This window comes from Podarcis liolepis (genome assembly GCF_965112155.1).
Source record: "Podarcis liolepis genome assembly, chromosome: 7".
NCBI lineage: Eukaryota > Metazoa > Chordata > Lepidosauria > Squamata > Lacertidae > Podarcis > Podarcis liolepis.
In genome coordinates, this window is record NC_139561.1 from 84756022 (window position 1) to 84778237 (window position 22216).

Consider the following 22216-nt stretch of genomic DNA (forward strand, 5'->3'; position numbering starts at 1 on the left):
ATGCAGACAGTCCCAAATTCAATCCCTGGCATCGCCATGTAAGCCTGGAAAGGACTTCCTGCCTGAAACCCTGGAGAGGCACAGCTGGTCAGTGCAGGCAGCAGGGAGAACCCATGGCCTGACTCAATATAAGGGATAGCCTCCTTGGGATAGCTCCACCGGCAGAGCTCAGACTCTAAACCTCAGGGTTGTGGGTTCGAGCCCCATGTTGGGCAAAAGATTCCAGCATTGCAGGGGGCTGGACTAGACGACTCTGGTGGTCCCTTCCTACTCTACAATTCTATGATTCTAAGGCAACTTCCTGCGTTCCATTACCCTTTTTTTCTAGATGGGACAGCTGAACGCAGTACAGGCAGCGGACATTTCGCGCGGGGGTCCCATTCTCACCCTGCCTTTTTCCGGGTGCAAAAGGACCTGTGTGTCAACTGGACGCCCCTAGAATGGTCACCGCCTGTATTCTAAAGATGGCAGCAGCAGCAGCAGCCGTAGATTTATAATGGTTTTTGGTAGCTGTCTGTTGTTTTCAATACCGGGAAGGAGAAAAAGGAGGTTCTGTTTTCCAAGTTGGGCTGGATGGGTAGGAGAGAGAGAGAAGCAGCAAGTGCAGCTGCCTCTGGGCTTTCCAGCTCGCAGTGTGCTTTGGTGACACCCCCCCCCCAGGACTGCACCAGGCCAGATGTTCCCACCCCTAACATGGAAGGAGGAGGATAAAGCTCAGTGGCAGAGCTGCCATGTTGCACTCAGGAGGCCCCAAGGCGCAAACCCCAGATAACAGATCAGCTGGGCAGAGAGGGCCAACATGTTGCCCAACAAAGCTCCCACAGAAAAGGGTCGGGCTGGAGCTGTGACTGGCCTCTGGCTCCCGAGCCAGAGAACGAGGCCCCGGGGCAGCAAGGCTGCCTGTGACTCACCAGCGTCATCCCCATGTAAGCCATGCCGGTGTGAGTCAGCTGGTTGTTCCACAGCACCAGGGTGACGAGGCCTTTCCGCTGCTCCTTCAGCCCCTCGCAGATGTACGCCAGGCCTGTGAAGCGAATGACGAGCAGTTGAGGGAGGGAGGAGGGGAGTCCTTTTTCGCAGCCCTCACTAGACGCGACACCAGCTCAGTCGGACACAAATACCCAGGCACCATCGGCTTTCGGAGGCGGCACTTTCCTTGGCTCAACTAATCCCCCTCCCCTTTCTCTCCCTCCTCGCTCCGCTAACTCGGCTGTCACAGTGGCAGCCGGGAAAATTTTGTGCATTCATTGGATTTGTGTTTAAAAGGACAGAAGAGAGTACCATAAGAACACATTTGCATTTTCTCTGCATGTCCGATTTAGGGAACAGCTAAATCAGTTTGCTCATCAGATTTATATCCTCTGACGGCAACAGCTGTGCAAATTCCCCGTGTTAAGTTCAATTGGTTCTTTTGGTTCTAGTTAGAAGGGGGATTTTTAAGAAGGGGGAAACTGAAGACGGCAACTTTTTATCTGGTTGTAAATATCCAATGCCGCCTTCCATTATGTGCAAAAGACACCCACATGAGGTTCTGCTAAACGTGTCACGTTTTATTTCAAATTAAATGTGTTCAAGGATTTAACCAGTTGATAGGTAGATGATCAGAGCCAACCAAACTCATTTAAGTAGCCGATGGCTCTGTTCTTCCAAATTAGAAGAACTTCTTGCTGGTGAGTAGTTTGGCACAGATAAAATAAAAATATATTACTATATTAATTAACACACCAGACATTATAAGCTTCCCAATACAGGGCTGCCTTCAGGTGTCTACAGAAGGTTGTATAACAGTTTATCTCTCTTGACATCTAACGATGTCAAACAACATGTGTTCAAACAACAGAACCCGACCATTTCTTGGAAGAGAATTTGAGCCGCCCTGGCCTAGACCACAACTACTGTCTTTCTTCTTAAGCACACTGCAGACAGAGACACAGCCTGAGCCCTCCTCTCGGTTTCGCAAAGAATTTGGGGGGAGACCGAAGCAGGGATCCCTCACCTGAGTCCAGGATGTGGTTGTTCCTCAGGTCCAGAATCTGTATGAAGCAATTGAACTTCAGGAGGTTGCCCAGCTGAGCCGAGTCCTGGAGGCTGTTTAGCTTGTTGTCAGCCAGGTAAAGCTCCCGCAAATTCATGTTCATTTTAAGAGCCGTTGCTGGAAAGCAGACAAAGGGGAGAATAAAATTAAAGAGAAGTGGCTGCCTTGCTAAAGAAATCAGCCCTGAGTGCTCACTGGAAGGACAGATCCTGAAGCTGAGGCTCCAATACTTTGGCCACCTCATGAGAAGAGAAGACTCCCTGGAAAAGACCCTAATGTTGGGAAAGATGGAGGGCACAAGGAGAAGGGGACGACAGAGGGCGAGATGGTTGGACAGTGTTCTCGAAGATACCAGCATGAGTTTGACCAAACTGCGGGAAGCAATGGAAGACAGGAGTGCCTGGCGTGCTCTGGTCCAGGGGGTCACAAAGAGTCGGACACAACTAAACAACAACGGCTGCCTTGCTGAGCCTCCCAGGTGACAACGAGCTTTCTGCCTGCCCAGCTGGGCAGCGGATGTGAGTCCAGGCCACAGACCCCCTGTGCGACTGATGCATCCCTTCACAGGACAAGCCCTTGGCTTCGGCCTGTTATGAGTCTGCCAGCAGCAAGTAAGGAGGAGAGTTGGCCCTTGCCCCTTGATCTGACCTTGGCCTAAATTAGCCCACCAGCCAACTGGCCGACCGTTTGAAACTAACAAGTTAAATAATGAGGTCTGCTGTCTTTCTCCCGTTTTCCTCAGTGAGACAACTCCCCGTTCCTGCCCACAAGACGAGGTGGACAAATCTAACTGGCTGCCCCATGCGGATGGAGCAAGGAGAGGCACAATCCACCAGATGTTCTAATAAGTCTGTAATAAGTGAGTAAAGAGGAGATAAGCTGGGGTCACTTCAAGGGCAGATAACGTATGAGAAAATGGCAGCGGTGTCTTGGAAGCCTACGAAATCTCAGGAGGGGAACTGCCTGTCCTGCCCAATACAGAGAACTTTGTCTGAAAGCCATGAGTTCTCATTCAATCCACCTGCCTTCTGCCTGGGGCTGCGGAGAGACCACAACTGGCTGGTAGAGACTGGCTACCCAAGAGGAGGAAGAGAATGGAATTTAAGGACCAACCCCCTCCCTGCGCTTCACTTATAGACACCTGGAACTGAAAGCACAAGGTCAGCCGCAGCTGGGCATTTGTCACTAGGCGGCACGTAACTGAAGGCGACTGTCTTTCAAACTTCATCCATTATTGCTAGCATTCTTTAGGCTGGCTCCTATTCATTATTAATGCCTTCAGCAGGATGCAAAAAACCAGGTGTGGGCGTTTCGTTCTCCCAAGTTTAATACTGCTTCTCTTGGTATCTCTCACCTGGGCTAATCTTAAAAAATGGCGCCTTTGGGAACTGGAGTCCAATATTAGTGGTAAAGCCTGGATTTCATACTTGGAAGAGTCAGGATGAACCAAACCCAGAGCATGTGTGGTTCCTATTCAATCCTCCCCTATATTTTTCGACACCTCCCCTGCCCCCCATCATGGACTCTGCATGCGGATCTGGGACTTTGGCAAGGCAAGGGTGCCCCTCGAGCCTCCACACTGCGCCTTTCAAGGATCTAGGCAGACTGAAGAGCCCAGGGATGAGGGAAGGCAACAAGGGGGCTTCTTCCTGCATCTGTGGGGACCGCTCTGCCCCTCATTATGACCATCAATGCTGGCACATTCGCAGTGCTGCAGAGGGATGCCTTTGGCAGGCAAGGAGCCCTCGCAGAAAAGACGCCTGCTAGCAGCAAGCTGAGCTCTCAGCGGGGAATTAGGAAAAGGGGCAATGGAAGCGGAGGGTCAGCAAGAGAGAAGGGCGTTTGGCTGGGTACACAGAGGGCAACTCAAGCTGTTCACCTAGCAACATAAGGGGCCGCCCCGACAGGCTGGCGTTCTCCAGGTGCAGCACGGTCAGGCTGTTGCTGATGCGCAAGGCGCGCGCCACAAACGGTGCCGAGTGATCGAGCAGAGGTGTGTTGCGGGCATCCAAGTACTGGAGGCAGTTTGTCTGCGGAAGGAAGGAAAGGTTGAGAGTCAGGTCATAGAAAGGTATGAATGGTGCTGTACCTGGATATCAACCAACGTTTCAGCTCAGAACGCCCGTGAGCCAGAGGTGCTCTTAGCCAGCACCTCAAAGCAGGTTGTTGCGCAGCCAAGTCAAAGGGCTGGAAGCAGCCAGAAGAGTATGCAGTGGACCAGACATGCGCAGCAGGAGAGAACAATCAGTATACAGTGATACCTCTGGTTACAAACTTAATTCGTTCTGGAGGTCCGTTCTTAACCTGAAATTGTTCTTAACTTGAAGCACCACTTTAGCTAATAGGGCCTCCCGCTGCTGCTGCCGTGCGATTTCTGTTCTCATCCTGAAGCAAAGTTCTTAACCCGAGGTACTATTTCTGGGTTAGCGGAGTCTGTAACCTGAAGCGTCTGTAACCCGAGGTACCACTGTACTGAGTTCTCATGCCACCAGCACCCAGCTGCAGCCCATGGCGAGGGACACAGCTTGTGGTTTCACTCATGATATAACGCCGGGTGAAGCAGCCATCTCGCACTGGCCCTCATACCGCTGACGGAAGAACAAGCTACGTCGGCCAGACCAATGTAGCTTGTTCCTCCCTCGGCTGCCCACACAGGCAGGCGGCTTGTTTCTATTTCTGCGTTGAGGGGCGCATGGCTGCCTGCTTGCACAAGCTGGAGACGGAGGTGGGGGCTCTGGTAGACTTCTCCGTTTAGGAGCTAGCAGCCGCACACCCGCACTCCTGAACAGACAAAGAGTTAGCTCACACCCCCTGCACAAGCGAAGGGGCGGGCTTCTCAGATGATCAAGCCCCCCGTCTCGCAGGGTGGGTGGGTTAGCGCTTCCTCCCAGGAGGAAGTCCTGGGGCTGCCTTATGCTGCCACCGGGCCCGGCACTTGGCATCAGGCAGCCCTGCTGCACAAGCTGTGGATGGGGTACAGAGGCTGCTGTCGCTGTTTAAAGAGAAAAAACTTTAAAGAGACTTGTGGTAAGGGTGAGAAGCGTTAGCCCCTGCCCCTGCCCAAGATTGCTCATAAATACAAGGAAGACAAAGGAGCTTGTGGTGGACTTCAGGAGACAGAAGAGCAACGTCCAGCCACTTTTGATTGATGGGGTCTGTGTGGAGAGGGTAACAACGTTCAGATTTCTGGGCATTGAATCACAAGAGGATCTGTCCTGGAGTGTCAACACAAGGGGGCTTGTGAAGAAGGCGCAGCAGAGACTGTACTTTTTGAGAATACTAAGGAAAAACCATCTTCCGCAGAAACTGCTGCTTGCCTTCTATCACTGTGCCATTGAGAGCGTGCTCACTTATGGCTTATGTGTGTGGTACGGAAGCTGTACTGCCCAGGACAGGATGGGGTTGTGCAGGGTTGTTAAGGCAGCAGAGAGCATTGTTGGCTGCCCACTCTCCACCTTAGAGCAGATTTATGCCACAAGGTGCCATAGGAAGGCACTGGACATAGTAAAAGATCCATCGCATCCTGGTCACTGTCTCTTCGAGCTCTTGCCGTCGGGACGGAGATACAGGACGATGAAGACAAGAACGAGCCGTCTTAAGAACAGCTTCTTCTCCAGAGTGATCTCGGCCCTGAATGGGAAGCCTGGACTTTGAAAGTCATCGAATCTCCCTTGCTGTATTATATTGTATTGTTTAATTAGTGTTTTATGGAGCAGTCAAGTAATTTCGTTGTCCCCGAAGGGGGCAATGACAATAAAGATATTCTTATTCTTATTCTTATTCAAGATTCCTCTCTGCTGTGCAGGTTTTGCATAGCACTCCACACTGGGGAAACTATTCTATTTGCAGCTAGGAACAGCAAGATCCGTAAGCCCGTTAAAGCAGGAGATTATCACTGAGTTCCTGAACTAACAGAGCGCGGGTGTGAATAGGGGTGTGTGTCAATCTGAACTTATTCTATGGTTTATTACTGCAGGTCATGGCGTAAGTAAATGGACTGGCATAACTTAACAGGAAACGAGATTCCCCACTATGAACCTTGCTTGACCCTGGAACCAGCTTTATCACAGTGTGTTCCGAAAGCCATTCAGGAAAACATCCTGAGCTCCTCGTGCCTGGTAAAGGTCAGCAGGTATAGATCAAGTCGCCAGCAAAGTCTGTTTCAACACCTGAATGGACGCCATCGAGATAACAGTGAGATAATGCTAAGGTGGGAGGCAGACGAAAGGATCACCAAGGTTTAGTCAATTGCACATGGGAACAGATTCTTTCAAGCTTTTGTAAAGCAAAGCACACAGAGTGGGAAGCAGGCAGGAAACAATAAAATTGGAAATTATAGGAATTGTTCATCTCAAGGCCCTCCTCCCTTTTCGCATGGAGGGCATGGGCTGAAATCAGGATTTTTAAAAACCCCAGTCAGCTCTCGCAGCTCCAATAGCTTCCCCAGCGCTCTCAAGGAATCAGCACAAACCCACTTTGCCTTAAGGACACGTATATCTCCCCCTCCATTTCTGCCTTACTTTTAGTCTGAGTTCTGTGGCACAACTGTCACAACACATTTCTATGGATTTTTAAAAATAGTTAGGGAATCTTTTACTCTTCAGATCAAGGTGTGTGTATATGATAGGATTTGCTGCCTGCTTAAATTGTAATTTTGCTGGAACATTAATATAGTCTGTCCTACTGGAGTCCCTATGTCTGCCACTGGCACCAGACAGTACAAATTTCTTCCACCAGGGAAATCTACAGCTGGGCCCATGGAATCGTGGAGAACCTGTCAATGCTCACTCTAAGGGAGGGAAAGTCTTTTTCTCTTGGCTGCGGGGAGGGAGCAATAACACTGCCCCAGAAATGTTAACTTATGGCATTTCCAGGCAATGGGAGCTGCAGCTTGACGGTGAAACTGGGCTTGGGCATGAATGAGGACACGGGCTCAACGCTTGCCCTCTTTTTGCAACACGACTGCAAGCAATGCAATTTCGGGGGCGGGGAAAGAAGAGGGGAAATGTGTTCTAATCATGAATACAAACCTTCCTCATCATGTGCGCAGCTGCCTGCCAACCTCGTGTGCCGATGTGTTTGTTAAATGAGATGTTGAGGTGTGTGGCTGACTCATAGTATTCAATCATATCAAACAGCGCCGAGGCACCCTGGCAAAAACAAAAGAAACAACACCAGGACTGTTAGCAAGGGTGTGGCCGCAGCAGCCTGTCCTGGGTGCGACCCAGAGAGGGCGCAAAATGGGCAAAGTTCATGCAGCAATACTGATAATCTTTTAAGACAACATTACACAACGTACAAGTTCTCTTTGTGGCTTGAAAAAGGTGCGCTTTTTCAAGGCGGTAGATCCAAACCAAGTATCAACTTGCTCACAGCCCAAATCTGCATGCGCCTACTTGGAAGACAGTCTCACTGTGTGCAAATGGAGCAGACTTCCAGAATCGCAGCACACCTTGCAACAAGGCCTCACTGACCCGGTCCTGCAGCCTAACACAGTGCAGCACATCGCTCAGCTGGTTAGAGTGTGGCGCTGATAATGCCAAGGTTGCAGCTTCGATCCCCGTATGGGGCAGCCGAATATTTCTGCGTTGCAGGGGTGGGACTAGATGATCCTCAGGGCAGCTTCCTCAGCTACTGAGTATTACTGATGGGAGAGGAAGGAAGGGCAAGACTATCCGGAGACAGCAAGCAGGTCTTTTGCACAAGTTTCAGAGCAGTAGGAACATTGAAACTCCGCAAGCAGTAAAGGTCTGCAAAGAATCAAATTCAAAACTCTTCCAATTTGATCCTCGATTCATGAATGCACCTGCTGTATTTGCTCATCGCTACTTCTCAAATGCCATTTCTGGTTCTGAAGTTCTGCAATGAAATGTATTGTTCGTCTAATTTGTATACTGTGGAGCTCAGGGCTAGTGGGAGGGGGGAGGAGACTGGAGGCTGCCCCCAGGGAAATAACTGGCTAGTCATAGCACTGAAAAACCAGTAAACTAAGTCAAGGAGACAACACAAGACCTGTCTTGCTCTATGCTTCCAACCACAAACTATTTGTTATTTCGCGTTGGGACTTGCTTATCAACAAGCCTATGAGAGGAGCAGACTGAACTGGCACGATGTACTCAAATGCAACTCCCGTAATTTGCATGAAGAGGGAACCACAACACATTGCTGATGGCTGTGTAATTTAAGATGAGACACTCAGAGTAGACCCACTGAATTACCTGCCATGACTAGCTTAGGCTCATTCATTCCAACGGGTCTACTCTGAGTAAAAGTTAGCTGACTACAGCCCTAGATTTATACTTTTTAACAGGGAGCAGGCAGGGGGAGAGAGGGAGAATTTGGAGCCAGTCATCCATCACTTTCAAGTGCCTAATAAATGAAGGGGTCATTTTTATTTTTGTTTTAATGCTGGATGTACATCTTAACAAAGTGGGCCATAAACCTTGTCCACAGATGGAGTGGGAAGACATGGCACAATCCCAAGGTGGAATTGTGGGGGGGGTGGTCACATTTAGGTCCTCATGCAAGAAGAAAACAAGCACAAAAGGGAGGACGTTTTTAACCTCATCCATCTCCCAGCTGTGCCAATTCTCCACTTGCATGGAGCTTTGCTTGCTTTTTAAAAGAGGGAAGTTATTCAAGAATGGCAACCCCCTACCTATATTCTGAAGGAGCACAATTCACTTTTCCCTACATTACAGGGGGTTGAACTAGATGACCCTTCGGACACCTTCCAATTCTACAATTCTATGATTTAATGTGCAGATCAGGCCTTAGACAGGGTCCAGGGAGTGATGAGAACGAACCTTTGTGAGGCCACCTCAACCTGCCACCACTCTCACCCTACGTGACCACCAGCAGCTCAACAGGATTTTAGATTTGAACACCCTGCCTCTTCCAAATTAAGGGGCCTCACTAACGTGTCTTATGAAGAGGGCCCCCAAAGCCTAGACAGAGCCATCGCTAGCCAATGTTGGGAATCCACTTTCAGGAAGCAATTTGCTGCAGTTTTTGAAGAGCAGCTTGTCAAGATATTCAGTCTGAGGACTCGAGCCAGTCACACCATTTGGAGGGGCCCGTGATCTGGTAGCAAAGCTCTGTGTGCACATGGTCCCAGGTTCAATCTCCAGCCACAGGCCTGGGGAAATGCTTTGCCAAAGATGCCAGAGAGCTGTTGGTGATGGGAACAGACAACACTAGGCCACATTCCTTATTTATAAACACTCAGCCCTGAACTGTAAGTTTCTCCATGTTAAAGAACGGCAGAATTCAGCTCAGCTGACTGTTCACAAGGGGGGGGGGGGCGGAGGAGAAGAAAGGCAGTTCTTTATATGTTACATGCAAACCTACATCTTCATCTAGGTTCGTTTGCTCCAAATCCACTATTTTGAACTGGAGGCGCTTAAAAATCTCTTCCAGGGCCTCACAAGCCTTGTAGTCTAACTTCTCGCCTGGAAAACAAGAGACAAAGTAAATCTGCAAGCCTCCAGCATTTAAAAGGGTTCACTGTCAAGCACAGGATGCATTACATCCGTGTTTCTCAAATGTGGGTCCTCAGCTGTTCTTGGACTACAACTCCCATCATCCCTAGCTAGCAGGACCACTGGTCAGGGATGATGGGAGCTGCAGTCCAACAACAACTGGGGACCCAAGTTTGAGAAACACTGCATTAAAAACTGGAAAACAACCGGGCTATAGAGACCCAGGCATTAAGGTGCAACTTGGTGGGGTACAAAAATGATTTAAACCAGGGGCGGGGTGGGAGGCTGGTTTAAACCAGACTTTCTAATGACACTTCATCATCTATTCCCTAAACAATGGTGCAAGTCTAAATAGGAACATTCTAAAAACACCTGCTGCAATGAGAGCTAAGAACTGGCGTTCTAAATATTACAGGAAAGGCAGAGCTACCGTATTTTTTGCTCTATAAAATGCACCAGACCATAAGACACACCTAGTTTTTGGAGGAGGAAAACAAGAAAAAAAAAATCTGAATCCCAGAAGCCAGAACAGCAAGAGGGATCGCTGCGCAGTTAAAGCAGCAATCCCTCTTGCTGTTCTGGCTTCTGGGATAGCTGCGCAGCCTGCATTCGCTCCATAAGACACACATACATTTCCCCTTACTTTTTAGGAGGGGAAAAGTGAGTCTTATAGAGCAAAAAATACAGTATTTCTTAAACATATATCCCACCCTTTCCTCCAAAGGAACCCAGGACATTAAGCTGAATGTTTTGCACCACGAAGCATCGTTGGTGCTGTACTCCAAATATGAAGAACGACTGCAGGCCTGGGCTTCATTTCTGCTAAGGAGCCAGCAAACCCAAAGTGGCAGCTCTTTCCCCTCCTCCTGCCCAATCACATACCATCTGCTCAGCCACCGCTTTGCTTTTCCACTCCAATGAAGTCCCCACCCTTGTATGCCTTGGGGCCTTCGCAATCTTCTCCGCCCTGCCCACTAGGTAGGACTAGCCTCTCAACGGCAGCAGAAATTTCACAGGCAAACTCTGTACGTAAAAGTGCCCTGAAGTCGGCAACCTGTATCCGCAGTACGGACAGGATGCTCACTCGTCTGTTTGGAAGGAGCGACTCGCTGGTTATGAAATATGAAACCAGGTGAGGGAGTGGGAGAGGCGAGGGAGGGGATGACCCCACGTAACCCCAAATCAGGGCCACGTGCACCTCTAGTTTGGAGTCAGCCGTGTGTTCCGTTTGCATGTGCCAAACATGGTTACACAATCTGGTTCATTTCCAAACATTTGCGGGCTATTGCAAATGTTAAATCTGGGACCAGAGAAAGGATTTGGGATGTGAACAAAATGGGGTGCTGTTGGGGGGGGGGAGGGTTGGAGGAGGGAGTAGATGCAGGCTGGCAAACCTCTGAAATAGTGAGCTGGCTTCAGAACGCAAGATTTCCATGCGTTTGCCAGCAAAACAAGACCTCCGAGTTTATCAAATCTGCACATGACACTATGTTGTAACACCTGTGGCCTAGGCAGAATGATCTCACATTTACAACACTGAACATTCCTTCTCCCCAACCCCTCCTAATCTCCAAAGGGGACCATTTTCAAGCACAGACTCCCAGATAGAAGGTTTGAGGGATCAGTCACAGAGAAATAACCAGTGTCGGCAAGATGATTGTGATCTGCACTGTGTCAACAGAAGACTTGGGAACGGAAATATGTACCTTTCAGATCCAGGCACTCTATCCTGGGAGTCAAGTCTTTATATTCCTGCAATAAAGCAACAGCAAATTACTACACACGGAAGGGAACGGCTTAAAGGTTAGATATAATGAAGAAGAAGACCTAAAGGGAAGCATGGACAGCCCAGTGTTTCAAAAGCTCTATGTAATATGAGCGTCTTTCATTTCCCAATCTGATCCAGGCCCAGCCCAATTTGGTTCAGATCCAAATTGGTTCAGATCCAATTTGGTTCAGATCCAAAGTTAGGAACAGGTCCGATGAGAGGAGATGTCCCGATATATAAGGGGTAGCTCCTTTCTCCAGGACTGGTTTGGGCTGCTCCTGGGTCCAATCTGGAGACTGGCCTTTTTTAAACAACAACACAATTTTCGTTTTTTAAAAAAGAAATGAACAAGAAAGATGTGCACATATTTACACGCACACTTCTAATAACAGATTTAATAATAACCCCCCCCCCAGCTAATAGAAGGGCGAAAAGTTCATTACACCAATGTATACAATGACTAGGGATGCACATAATCAAATCTGTCATTCCAGCAACTGATAATAGCTAGCCACTTCATAACAAAGAGGTTTTCATTCATCAGCCCAAATATACAATGCAAGTGTGCGCATTACACCGCAAATCCTGCAAAACAAGTAGAGGTGGATTCATTTTCTTGCCCTGGTTCATGATCATTGACATTTTGGTTGCTACTGGTAATTCTTCAATCATCTCAACATGAGCTGAAAGCTCAGTTGATGATTTTCTGTCCCAAGCTGTTGTTTTCAGAGAAGGGTTTCAAATCAAAATAAGGGGCCAAAATTGTCCTCCCTCTTTCACACCCTGGGTGTGTAAATGGCACCATTCTGAAGGTTCCTGGGAACCCAAATACTTGAACCGGGACCTCTCCCTCCCTCGGCCTGCCCAGCTCTCACGTTCTGCAAAAGAGAGGGCCTTTGTCTTGTCCTGCCAATGGGTGTTGCCCATTGTGCAATGACATGGGACATAATGTCCCATGCCATAATGTCCCCGTCTGGGGAACCCCTGCCCTTTGGAGTGGGTCTCTGCTGCTGAATTGGAAGATCTTGTTCCTTTTGCTTGTTTCCAGCAACAGAGAGAGCAGCACTTCCTAAAACCACCCAAACGGCAGCCGCTATGGGAAGGAAGCTAGGAAGCTGCTCGTTGAAGCAGTAATGGGCTCTAGATCACTGTTGCCTGCATGGATAGATTTATCCCTGTATGCTTTTAGGGAGGGCCCAAAGCTCAGCATCTTCAGTTACTGTGTGAAGCACCTTCCGATGTTCATAACCTTGCAGGCTCACTTAGCTCTTTGGGCTCTGGCCCAGTTCCCTCTCCAGGTTAGTACAGCCATCTTGGAAGCAATGGAAAGACACACACAAACCTTGTCCTTGTTTAGTGTTTGCTGTGCTACATGGGCCTGGGCTGCAGCCTTTGAAATACACGTGACCCAACTCCAAGAGAGGACTTTTTTTTATTACTGTTCAGTTCCAGCGATAGCCAGCTTTCTTCAGTGTTTATAAAAATCCATCTCTGCCTTTGACAGACGAATCTGATAAGCGTTTCTGCTGTGCACTTAAGGAAAGGCACATACCTGGATCTGCTTCAGTAGTTTGGGTATCTGTTTACAGTTTAACTTCTGACAGGCTTGCTTGTAGGCGGTGATAATTTCTTCCACAGTCACATTCTGAGCTGAAAGAGAGAGAGAAAGGATCATACTGATGGTTAGCAGTCCATTTGATTTATGCCGCCTACACACTGTAAGGACCCTTTGGGGCGGGACAGGGTATTTTTGAAAGTCAAACAACCAGATAAACAAATACACATCAAGTAAATTTTCAAAAGCCATATTGCAATTTCACAGGTCACCTGTCATTAGTGGCGAGTGCTAGCTAAAACCTTGCAACCAGATTATAATATAGCGCTCTGTCACATACCACTCTTATTAGCAGAAGAGTGGGATATATAAATATTAAATAATAATAAAGAACACTTGCTTGCTTGTAAGAGCCGCAACATGCACAGGGACCAATTCTCCATCTCTTCATGCATTAGAAAGTTGCGGAAGAGAGTAATAGGGGAAACTGAGGCGGCATAGAGGGGAACTGGAGTGATGTTTTTGTGTGTGCCAATGAAATCAGTTGCAGGACTAGTCATAAGGATTTGGCTCCTTATGCAAACTTTTATTCTCAAGTGTTCAATACCTGAGAAAAGAGATTGGGGGTATTTTTTTTAACCTAGGTGCCAGCATTTGGTTTCTAGGATTTTTCCAGCCCTGTCCAAGCAGCCAGCATTTTTGCTGGTGTTAGCAGATGTTGCCTAATGAGATGATTTGCCAGAATCCCGACAGCAGCCACAAAGCTTTGTTCACTGGAGCAGGGAATCGGGTACCTCAGGTGCCAGATAGTCAAATTGATTCAAGCAGCAGAATGCAGATGGCTGAGCTCAGAAACTGGATTCTTTCAAAGCTGAAAGCTAGCACATTTAAGCATCACCACTGCATTTCAGGTGTTCAGAGCTCCTTTACACACATTTGCTTACGAAAGAGGTGTAAGGGGTGTTAGGGGAGGGAGACACATCATGCTCTTTCTGAGGCAGCTTGTCCACCTTTGGTCCCCACCCTGATCTTTGCTCTCGCTTGTGGCTCCTAGAAGCTGTCAGAATGGAACAGCAGCCACACCTCAGGTATGGCTTTGACTGGTGGGCTAAACCAGGTGAGGGTAGCCAATGGGTATCAAACCCTCAGTGAGTTAGGGACTTCTACTGCATGCAAAGACAGGATCCAGCAGATGGAGCAGACAAGGCCAATAGCTCATCCAACGGTCAAGAAGGCAGATTCTGCACGTGCTGTAGAGCAGTGTTTCCCAAACTTTTTTGGGCAACGGCACACCTGTTTACTGAAAAAAAATCTCACGGCACACCACCATTAAAGCCCCGCCCCGTGACGTCAGCGCGCAGCGTCACGCCGGGAGGGACGCACGAAAGTGAAAGTTTTTTCCCTCCCCCTTGCCGGGGAACCTCCAAGCTTTGGGGGTGGGAGGAGGCAGCAGAGCGAGGGACTGAGGGATGGCGGCAACTGAGGCGGCGGCGGCTGTTGTGGTGGTGGCGGCGATAGCGGGCGGAGGAGGGGGCGGCGGCGGGGCTTGAGGAGCCGTCGCCGGGAGTTGCTGCTGCTGTTGTTGCTGCTGCTGCCCAGACATGCCGGCCTCCTCCTCCTCCGCTGTCTCGCGCTACTCCCTTTTGCACGCGCTGCCCCGCCGCTCGGCACCACCACCGCGGAGCCGCCCCCGGCTCGACGCGGATCCTCGCCGCCGCCGCCTCTCACCGCCCGACTCGCCCGCCTCCCTCCCACGGCACACCAGCCAATGTCTCACGGCACAGTAGTGTGCCGCGGAACACCGGTTGGGAAACACTGCTGTAGAGGGAAGTGAGGGGCAGATGGGGCTTGCCCACCTGGGAAGGGAGCCCATCTAGGAGAAGGAAAACTCTGGTCCTCAACCTCTGCTGTCTTGCAGAATATCTTTGGGAGAAGAAAAAGGCTAAGGAGTAAACCCAACACAAATCTGGAGTGGCGTCCCTAAGACAATTGGATGGTGCCTTGTATGCAACTCCTGCAGCCAAGCTGGTACTGAATGTATTGCTCTGCTTTCCTTTGGACCACATCAGTGAGGCCAAGGGGGGGTGTCTTGTCTTCTGGGCAGTTCAGGACCTCCACAACCATTGCCCGGGGGCTTGCGCCCAGAGAAGTCACTTTGGTACTGCTAACACAGCAGTTAGACTTTGCCCCTAGAGGTGCACTCCATTGTTTCAAGACAGCCAGATGCCAACAACAGCTTATGAGAGCTCTGAAAAGTGATACCAGCATTTGCACCCCCAAATTGCATGTGGAGGTAAAGGCCAGGATCCAGAGCATCGCCCTACATGTGCACACAGGATTGGGCATGCCCAGTGGGAAGCTTGCCTTTATAAAAGTAAAAACCACCAAGAGAGTTTGATCCCAAATCTATCAGGCTTCATTACAGATTAAAGAAAATAATTCAGCTAAATGGATAGTTGATTTAAAGCCTCACCTATGACCATTGGTGAATAAATTCACTACAGTCATCCCTCGTGTAACGTTTGCTTCATGTTACGTTCTTTAAGGTCCTGCGGCGACCCGGAAGTACCGGAAAGGGTTACGTCCGGGTTTCACCGCTCACGCATGCGCAGAAGCACAAAATGACGTCACATGCATGCGCAGAAGCGGCAAATCGCAACCCGCACATGCACAGATGTGCCGCTGTGGGTTGCGCTCTTTTCATGTTGTGAACGGGCCTCCAGAACGGATCCCATTCGCAACCAGAGGTACCACTGTATTGCTTCCCGCTGTGTGAAAAGTATTTTTAATTGTCAAAAACAAATGGGAGGGGCTCAGGTGTATGCTGGAAACATGGAGGGGAAAGGATAATTTTGCTCATTGGTGGTGGTTCTGTTATTAAAACTATAATATGTATACTAGATCCTATTAATGACACGCTGAGAGTTAAAATTAACACAGGATCCCAAGATGTTTTTATTAGCAATTTCCACAGGAATTTTATTATTTGATTTGACCACGGCCCATCAAGATTCAGCATGCCTAAAACTTGAAACCTCCCCCCCACCAAAGTGACACATAACAGCACAGGATTTAGCAGTACTCGGGCAATTTACTGGAGCTATCTGGGGAATGACAAAAGGTATGTAATCTCAATTGTTTTGAGAGAGACTGAAAGCGTTGCAAACTTTATTGCAATAGTAGACCAAACAGAATGACTGGAAATTCTTTTCCATTACTGTAAATTGTATTAATGAACTGTTTTGTAATTCTCTCATGATTTCAGGGCAGGCTACTAGTACATTTTGTCCTTTGAAACAAAAAGACTGCACACCCATGATGACACACGTCACAAACAGCAGCTGAGGTGACATTTGAACTGGGGACTTCCTAGTGCAATATGTGTTTTGGGACGGACAACTCTTTCATGAAAATCTTGGGTCTCTGTTTTAAAAAAGCAATCTTCTAGTGCCTGTTCTTGCAAATATTGTTATTGTTATCAGATACATTTCTGGTTCCTTTATTCGTGAAAAGTGACCCAAAGTGGCTTTAATAATACAAACACCAAAACAAAGAATAAAAACGAAAACAAACCCTTAAAACCAACCACAGTATATAAAAAGGCAGAACTAACACAACCCAGGGACACAGGTGACATTGTGAGTTAAACCACAGAGCCTAGGACTTGCTGATCAGAAGGTCGGCGGTTCGAATCCCCGCCACGGGGTGAGCTCCCGTTGCACGGTCTCTGCTCCTGCTAACCTAGCAGTTCGAAAGCATATCAAAGTGCAAGTAGATAAATAGGTACCGCTCCGGCGGGAAGGTAAACGGCATTTCCGTGCGCTGCTCTGGTTCACCAGAAGAGGCTTAGTCATGCTGGCCACATGACCCGGAAGCTGTACGCCGGCTCCCTCGGCCTATAGAGCGAGATGAGTGCCGCAAACCCAGAGTTGGCCACGACGGGACCTAATGGTCAGGGGTCCCTTTACCTTTAACACAACCCACCCAACTAAGTTAAGAGGCTACAAGTACACCTAAAACCCTTCAAATAAAGGACATAGAACCTAGCTGAAAATAAATGTTTTTGCCTGCTGCCTAAAAATAAATACGATGCACCAGGCATGTCTCCTGGGGGAGAGCCTTCCACACGCAGGGAGCCACCACTGAGAAGGCCTGTTCTCAAGTTTCCACCGTCTGCACCTCCCTCAGAGGTGGGCACAGAGAGAAGGGCCTCCAGTGATGAGCACAGGGTCTGGCTAGTTCATGTGGGGAGAGGTGGGCCTTAAGGTCCTGAGCTACTTACGTCTTTCTAGGTCAAAAGCAGCTCGTTCAATTGCGCTGGAAACTAATTGGTAGCCAGTGCAGTCGTGCCAGAATTAGTTTCACGCTCAAAAGCGCATTAGCAACATTTGCAGACATTCCCAAAGCCAGAGGAGCTGTGGAATTAAGCTCCACAGATGCCAGAGCTTCAGCACCTTGTCTACGCCAGCGCAAAATGCCTTGCAAAAACTTAATCTGGCAAAGTCTGGAGAGAAGGAAGCCTGCCAGTGGGAGGAAAAGAAGGCAGGGCTGGGAAAGGACGACACAGAAGGTCTTACCAGGGATAAGGGTAAGGTAGAAATCAGGTGCAACGGAACAGTAGCAGCAACTTTGGAAGGAGGGAACTTTGCTCCCAGCCTTCATCCACAAACCACATGGCAGGGGCCAGAACCAGTCTCTTTGATTCAGAGGGGCTTGCAGGGGGCCTGGATTTATTTGCTCCTCCTTCCCAAAGAGCTCCTTGCCCCTCCCAATTGGCTAGGAGAAGCTATTGCAAAGCATGGGAAATTAGGGGAAGGGCTTTGAAAAACTGGGCCCTGGATTTGGGAGTACCTTGCAGCAGAATTTTAGGGGGATTGCTTTAGCACAAAGTACATCCACAGCCCCATTTACTGCCAATGTAAATTGCTTGTGCTTCCCTAGGAAGGAGTCCCTTCCCCCCCCCTCCATTGCCCCAATCGTCCCAGATAGCAAGGAGGCAGATAGCAAGAGGCCTGTTATTAAGGCAAGAAATTCTGGCAGCCCTTAATAGCTGCCCTCAAAGCGTCCTTTTTACACGCCGGAACAGACAGAGACCGACTTGGAACACTCAGAGAGCAGCAAAACAAGTGGCTTGCATCACAAAACGGAGTTCGTTGCACAGGGATCCAATTACAACGTTGTAATCCGGTCTGGATTACTGAAGCAGAGCGATCTTTCCACCCCCCACTCCAGGCTCAGTTCGGAGAAAGGATAATTCCACCACTAACGTAATTATCGGGGAAGACCAGAAATTTCCAAGCTGCGGCAGCTGCTGCACACTTCCACTTTAATTGCTTTATTGTGCGGGCCAGGCGTTCAGATATGCGGAGAAAAAGAAGTCTTTCATTTGGCATCACATTTCGTTCTGGGCTTTGAAAAAAAGATCCTAAAAGGTGTTCTGTAGCAAAGCCCCTGGCCAGCTTCTCGAAGTGAGAACCTAAGGTTGCAGTTTATTATTCAATTCCGTGTGCGAATTTAATGTGCAACGCACTTTCCAGCCTGTTTGTTTAGTCTAAAATTTCTTTGAGTTCTGACGGTGGCAATGAACAAACTATAGAATATGACAACGCTCTTCGAGGATATCAGCGGAGAGAGGGTAAATAAAAGTGATTACTGCCTTCTGAAAATAAGGATCAATGAGCCAAGAAATGTGGAATATCAGACCTTATTGAAAGCTCCTGTACCTACCTGCACTTCCCCTGGAAGTTGTGTCCCATCCCTAATCAGCAAACCCTTAAGCTACTAATAAAGTCAAGCTACTAATTGCTGAAGGAGAAATGCGCCTCAAATGGCAGGCATTCCAGCTAAGAGAGACTTTCCTGAGAAATTCAGCCACTGGCAGAGCAGCCCATTAGCAGAAAAACATTATCAGTTTGGGGTTTGAATGGCATTCAGCTGAATGCAGGTATCAGCCAGGGTTTTCCAGAATGATGGAAGAGAGGGTACACACTGGGCAGACCTTTCCAGCTAGTGCAGAGAGGTTGAAATAGGATGGCCAGAGTCAAAGAAGGGGAGGTGACAATTATGTTGACCAAGGAACTGCAGCAGGTACAGCTTCTCTTTTGAACTGCAGTACTGCAGCCCGGTTCCCTTCCACTGTTATATGTAGTTTTGGCTCTTGTTTTTATAGGAAAGCGGGGTATAAATCTAAAGTAGACTAAAAATAACTTAAAACTTTGGACTAAAAATAAGAGCAGGTGTGTTCAATTTATGAAATAAATATGCACGGTTGTTGCTGATTTTCCTAATACTTTCTTAGCACAAAAGATGATTTGTTGTTTATGAATAGTCCTGCCCAAGAAATTCCACATGGACTTTCAGTGTGCCAGAGGAAAGCTGCTCTATATTATTACTGATGTATTAATCGCCTTCACAAGGCAATGTACACTTAAGATTATAAAAAACAGTTAAAAACAAAAAAAGCAAATACATTTAAAACAAAATTAAAATGATACAAAATAAACACTTGTGTTAAAGACACTTTTATACTGTTGGATATAATTTACATAGATACAATTTATACGTTATATATGTATGTTGTTCTTATAGCTCTGTTAAGCCAAGAAAGTCTATGGGTGGTGGTTATCTTGTATAAAGCAGAGTTGCTTGGTCTAAACTTAGATAAATTTTAATCCTGGGAGTCTCCCCATTCCCAGCCCTTTGTTTACTGTAAGGAGAAGGCGTTTTCTTGCCAATAATTCGCACACAGGGTGTAATACACTGTACAAAATATGTATTGTGAAATTTCCGGTTTTAAAAATTAAGCTCAAAAATTGCGTATGAATAGACAGGCAGTCTTTGTTCCAGCAAATCACTAAATATTATTCACACTCAGTGCTCGCTCAAGATATTTTGGTGCCTGAAGTGGGAAATCCAAATGGTGACAACTCTCTCCCTTCCTCACAATGCACCGCTCAGCCTCCCAAATGAAAGCAGTGCACACAGATGTATACGTTGTCGTAACAAAGTATGCTACTAAAGCTATTTGTTTCCGTTATGTTCCATCTCCCAAATCAGGGTTCTCATTTATTCTCATTTTACAGAATGGAACATTCAGACACTTTAAAAACAACAACCTGCAATTGCCTAAAAGTATAGCAATCATAATACTAAATTAAATAATTTACAACCTGCTGCCCTTTAGGTTCTCAAAACCAACCCCCTGGAGGCAACTGCGTCATTCTGGCTAGTGTTGAGGATGGGATTGCATTTACTCTGTATTTTTAATACCAAAGAGGTCCTTTCGGCATGCACACCGAGTGTCCTTCTTTACTCACAAAGTAGCACAGCGACCCTGTGAAGTAAGCTGCCTGGACCAATTTTACAACTAGAGAACTGAGGATGTAAAGGGGGGGAATGAGGCTGCCCTGTAAGCAAGCACACCCTGAATATGTAGCACCATATTTTTTTAATCCACTGAGCCCTTTTCCCCCACATCGTGCATCTATGCCTTTTATTTTCTCATAAACTGACCATACATACATATACCAAAACCGCAGGTTGTCAACAAGTAGGAGCAGCGTTAGCAAAGTCTACTCCAATGTTTAGTTCTGAAGGTCTGGATAACCAGGTGCACATACCCCAATACCCTCGTAAGGCTACTTTACTTTTAACATGGGCCACAGATTAAAACTGAGCAAGGGCTGAAGGTTGAGCTGCAGAGTCTCTGACTAGTGACTCACGTGGCCTTAAATGGGCAGTGTCAGGGCAAAGGGTTGTTTAACCTTCTCTTTGCCTACATGAAGCTTTGGCAGAACTCTCCCTTTTTTTAGGCACACACACATACTCTTAAACTCACTTGCCTATTTTTTTTTACAGAAGCTGGATAATTTACTTTGGACTGCACAGAATTACTTCTGCAAGTTGTTTAAGAAAAAGGTGTCTCTACCATCTCCTGGAAGTCCTAATATCATTTCTGTGATATGGACAGAAGCTCAGGTGCTGGCCAAGCGGGTCCTAATCCCAAAGCACCCATTTTCTCCTGGCTCAGCTCTTTGACCCACCCCTAGCATGAACAGCAAAGAGACTTTGGCAGAGTTCCTCCCTCTTGCACCTCAGAAGTTCACTTTCACTCCTTCCCTTGCTTCACACGGAGATGATGTGGGAGGGAAACCCGTTCACGGGTAACATAGTTAAGGAACCAGAGACAAAGAAGTTCAGCAATAAGAGGGGGTTATGAAGAGAAAAAGGGACGCGGGTGGCGCTGTGGGTTAAACCACAGAGCCTAGGGTTTGCCGATCAGAAGGTCGGCGGATCGAATCCCCGTGATGGAGTGAGCTCCCATTGCTCGGTCCCAGCTCCTGCCCACCTAGCAGTTTGAAAGCACATCAAAGTGCAAGTAGATAAACAGGTACTGCTCCGGCGGGAAGGCAAACGGTGTTTCTGTGCACTGCTCTGATTCGCCAGAAGTGGCTTAGTCATGCTGGCCACGTGACCCGGAAGCTGTACGCCGGCTCCCTCAGCCTATAGATGAGGACCACAACTCCAGAGTCGTCCACGACTGGACCTAACGGTCAGGGGTACCTTTACCTTTAATGAAGAGAAAGGATTTTGTCTCCCATTCCACTCTACCTATTCAAAACATCAGCTGAATAAATCCAACCATTTAGAAGTCCCACTCAGTTCAACGGGGCTTTCTCACAAGTAAGCATACACACAACTGCAGCCTTCACTGATTAAATAATCTGCTTTATAACTGATCAATGAACTACACCTCAACATCAAAACTTCAATACAGTGTTTTGCTTTTAATGGAGGAATTTAGGCACACACCCTCAGAATAATCACACGCTCACGACTGGGGGGGGAGAGGCAAATTTCATTTTCTTCTTTTTCATTCATTTTTACAGTAACACACCAGAACAAAATAGCTTCAAAATCATACTAGGTTTTTCCTCCTATTAAATTTGCAATAAAGCTTCAGTTGACAAATTAAAACTTGCAGTCTTGGTTCACTACAAGTGCAAACACGTAAAAGTAAAATGCTGCAGGAAAGCCGTACAAGCATCTCCACTACAAATGCGACACCAATTTAGAAAGCCAACTAATAAACGTTCAAGCGGGATTTTTTTTTAAAAAAACCAGCAACTCCAACTTATTTATTCCCAGAAAGTATCACAAGTGCCCGACTCATCTTTTGATCTTTTTAAGCTCCGGGCAAAGCTAACAACTGAGGACATCTCTCTGCGAAGAAGGAGTCCTGTGACAGACCAGGCTTGTTCCTCCAATTGAAGTAGTTTTTTGCGAGGAGAGTTGCAAGGCAGGGGGGGGGGGGGCGGAAGAGGACAGATCCGCTTACTGTAGCTGGCTGTGTACTTGGCAGCCATCCCAGATCAGCT

The 22216-nt window shown here is 47.7% G+C and overlaps 1 protein-coding gene across 2 annotated transcripts in view; it reads right to left on the bottom strand.

The window, feature by feature from the left end:
- PPP1R37 (protein phosphatase 1 regulatory subunit 37) overlaps positions 1 to 22216 on the bottom strand; it is a 52255-nt gene that overhangs the window by 10836 nt on the left and 19203 nt on the right. For both annotated transcript variants that reach the window (XM_083515781.1, XM_083515782.1), the window contains exons 2-8: positions 12837 to 12934; positions 11223 to 11268; positions 9386 to 9486; positions 7066 to 7185; positions 3915 to 4065; positions 1997 to 2152; positions 912 to 1024 (exon numbers count right to left, since the gene is read on the bottom strand). In XM_083515781.1, the coding sequence (XP_083371907.1) occupies positions 912 to 1024; positions 1997 to 2152; positions 3915 to 4065; positions 7066 to 7185; positions 9386 to 9486; positions 11223 to 11268; positions 12837 to 12934 (785 nt within the window). The remainder of the gene's footprint in view (positions 1 to 911; positions 1025 to 1996; positions 2153 to 3914; positions 4066 to 7065; positions 7186 to 9385; positions 9487 to 11222; positions 11269 to 12836; positions 12935 to 22216) is intronic.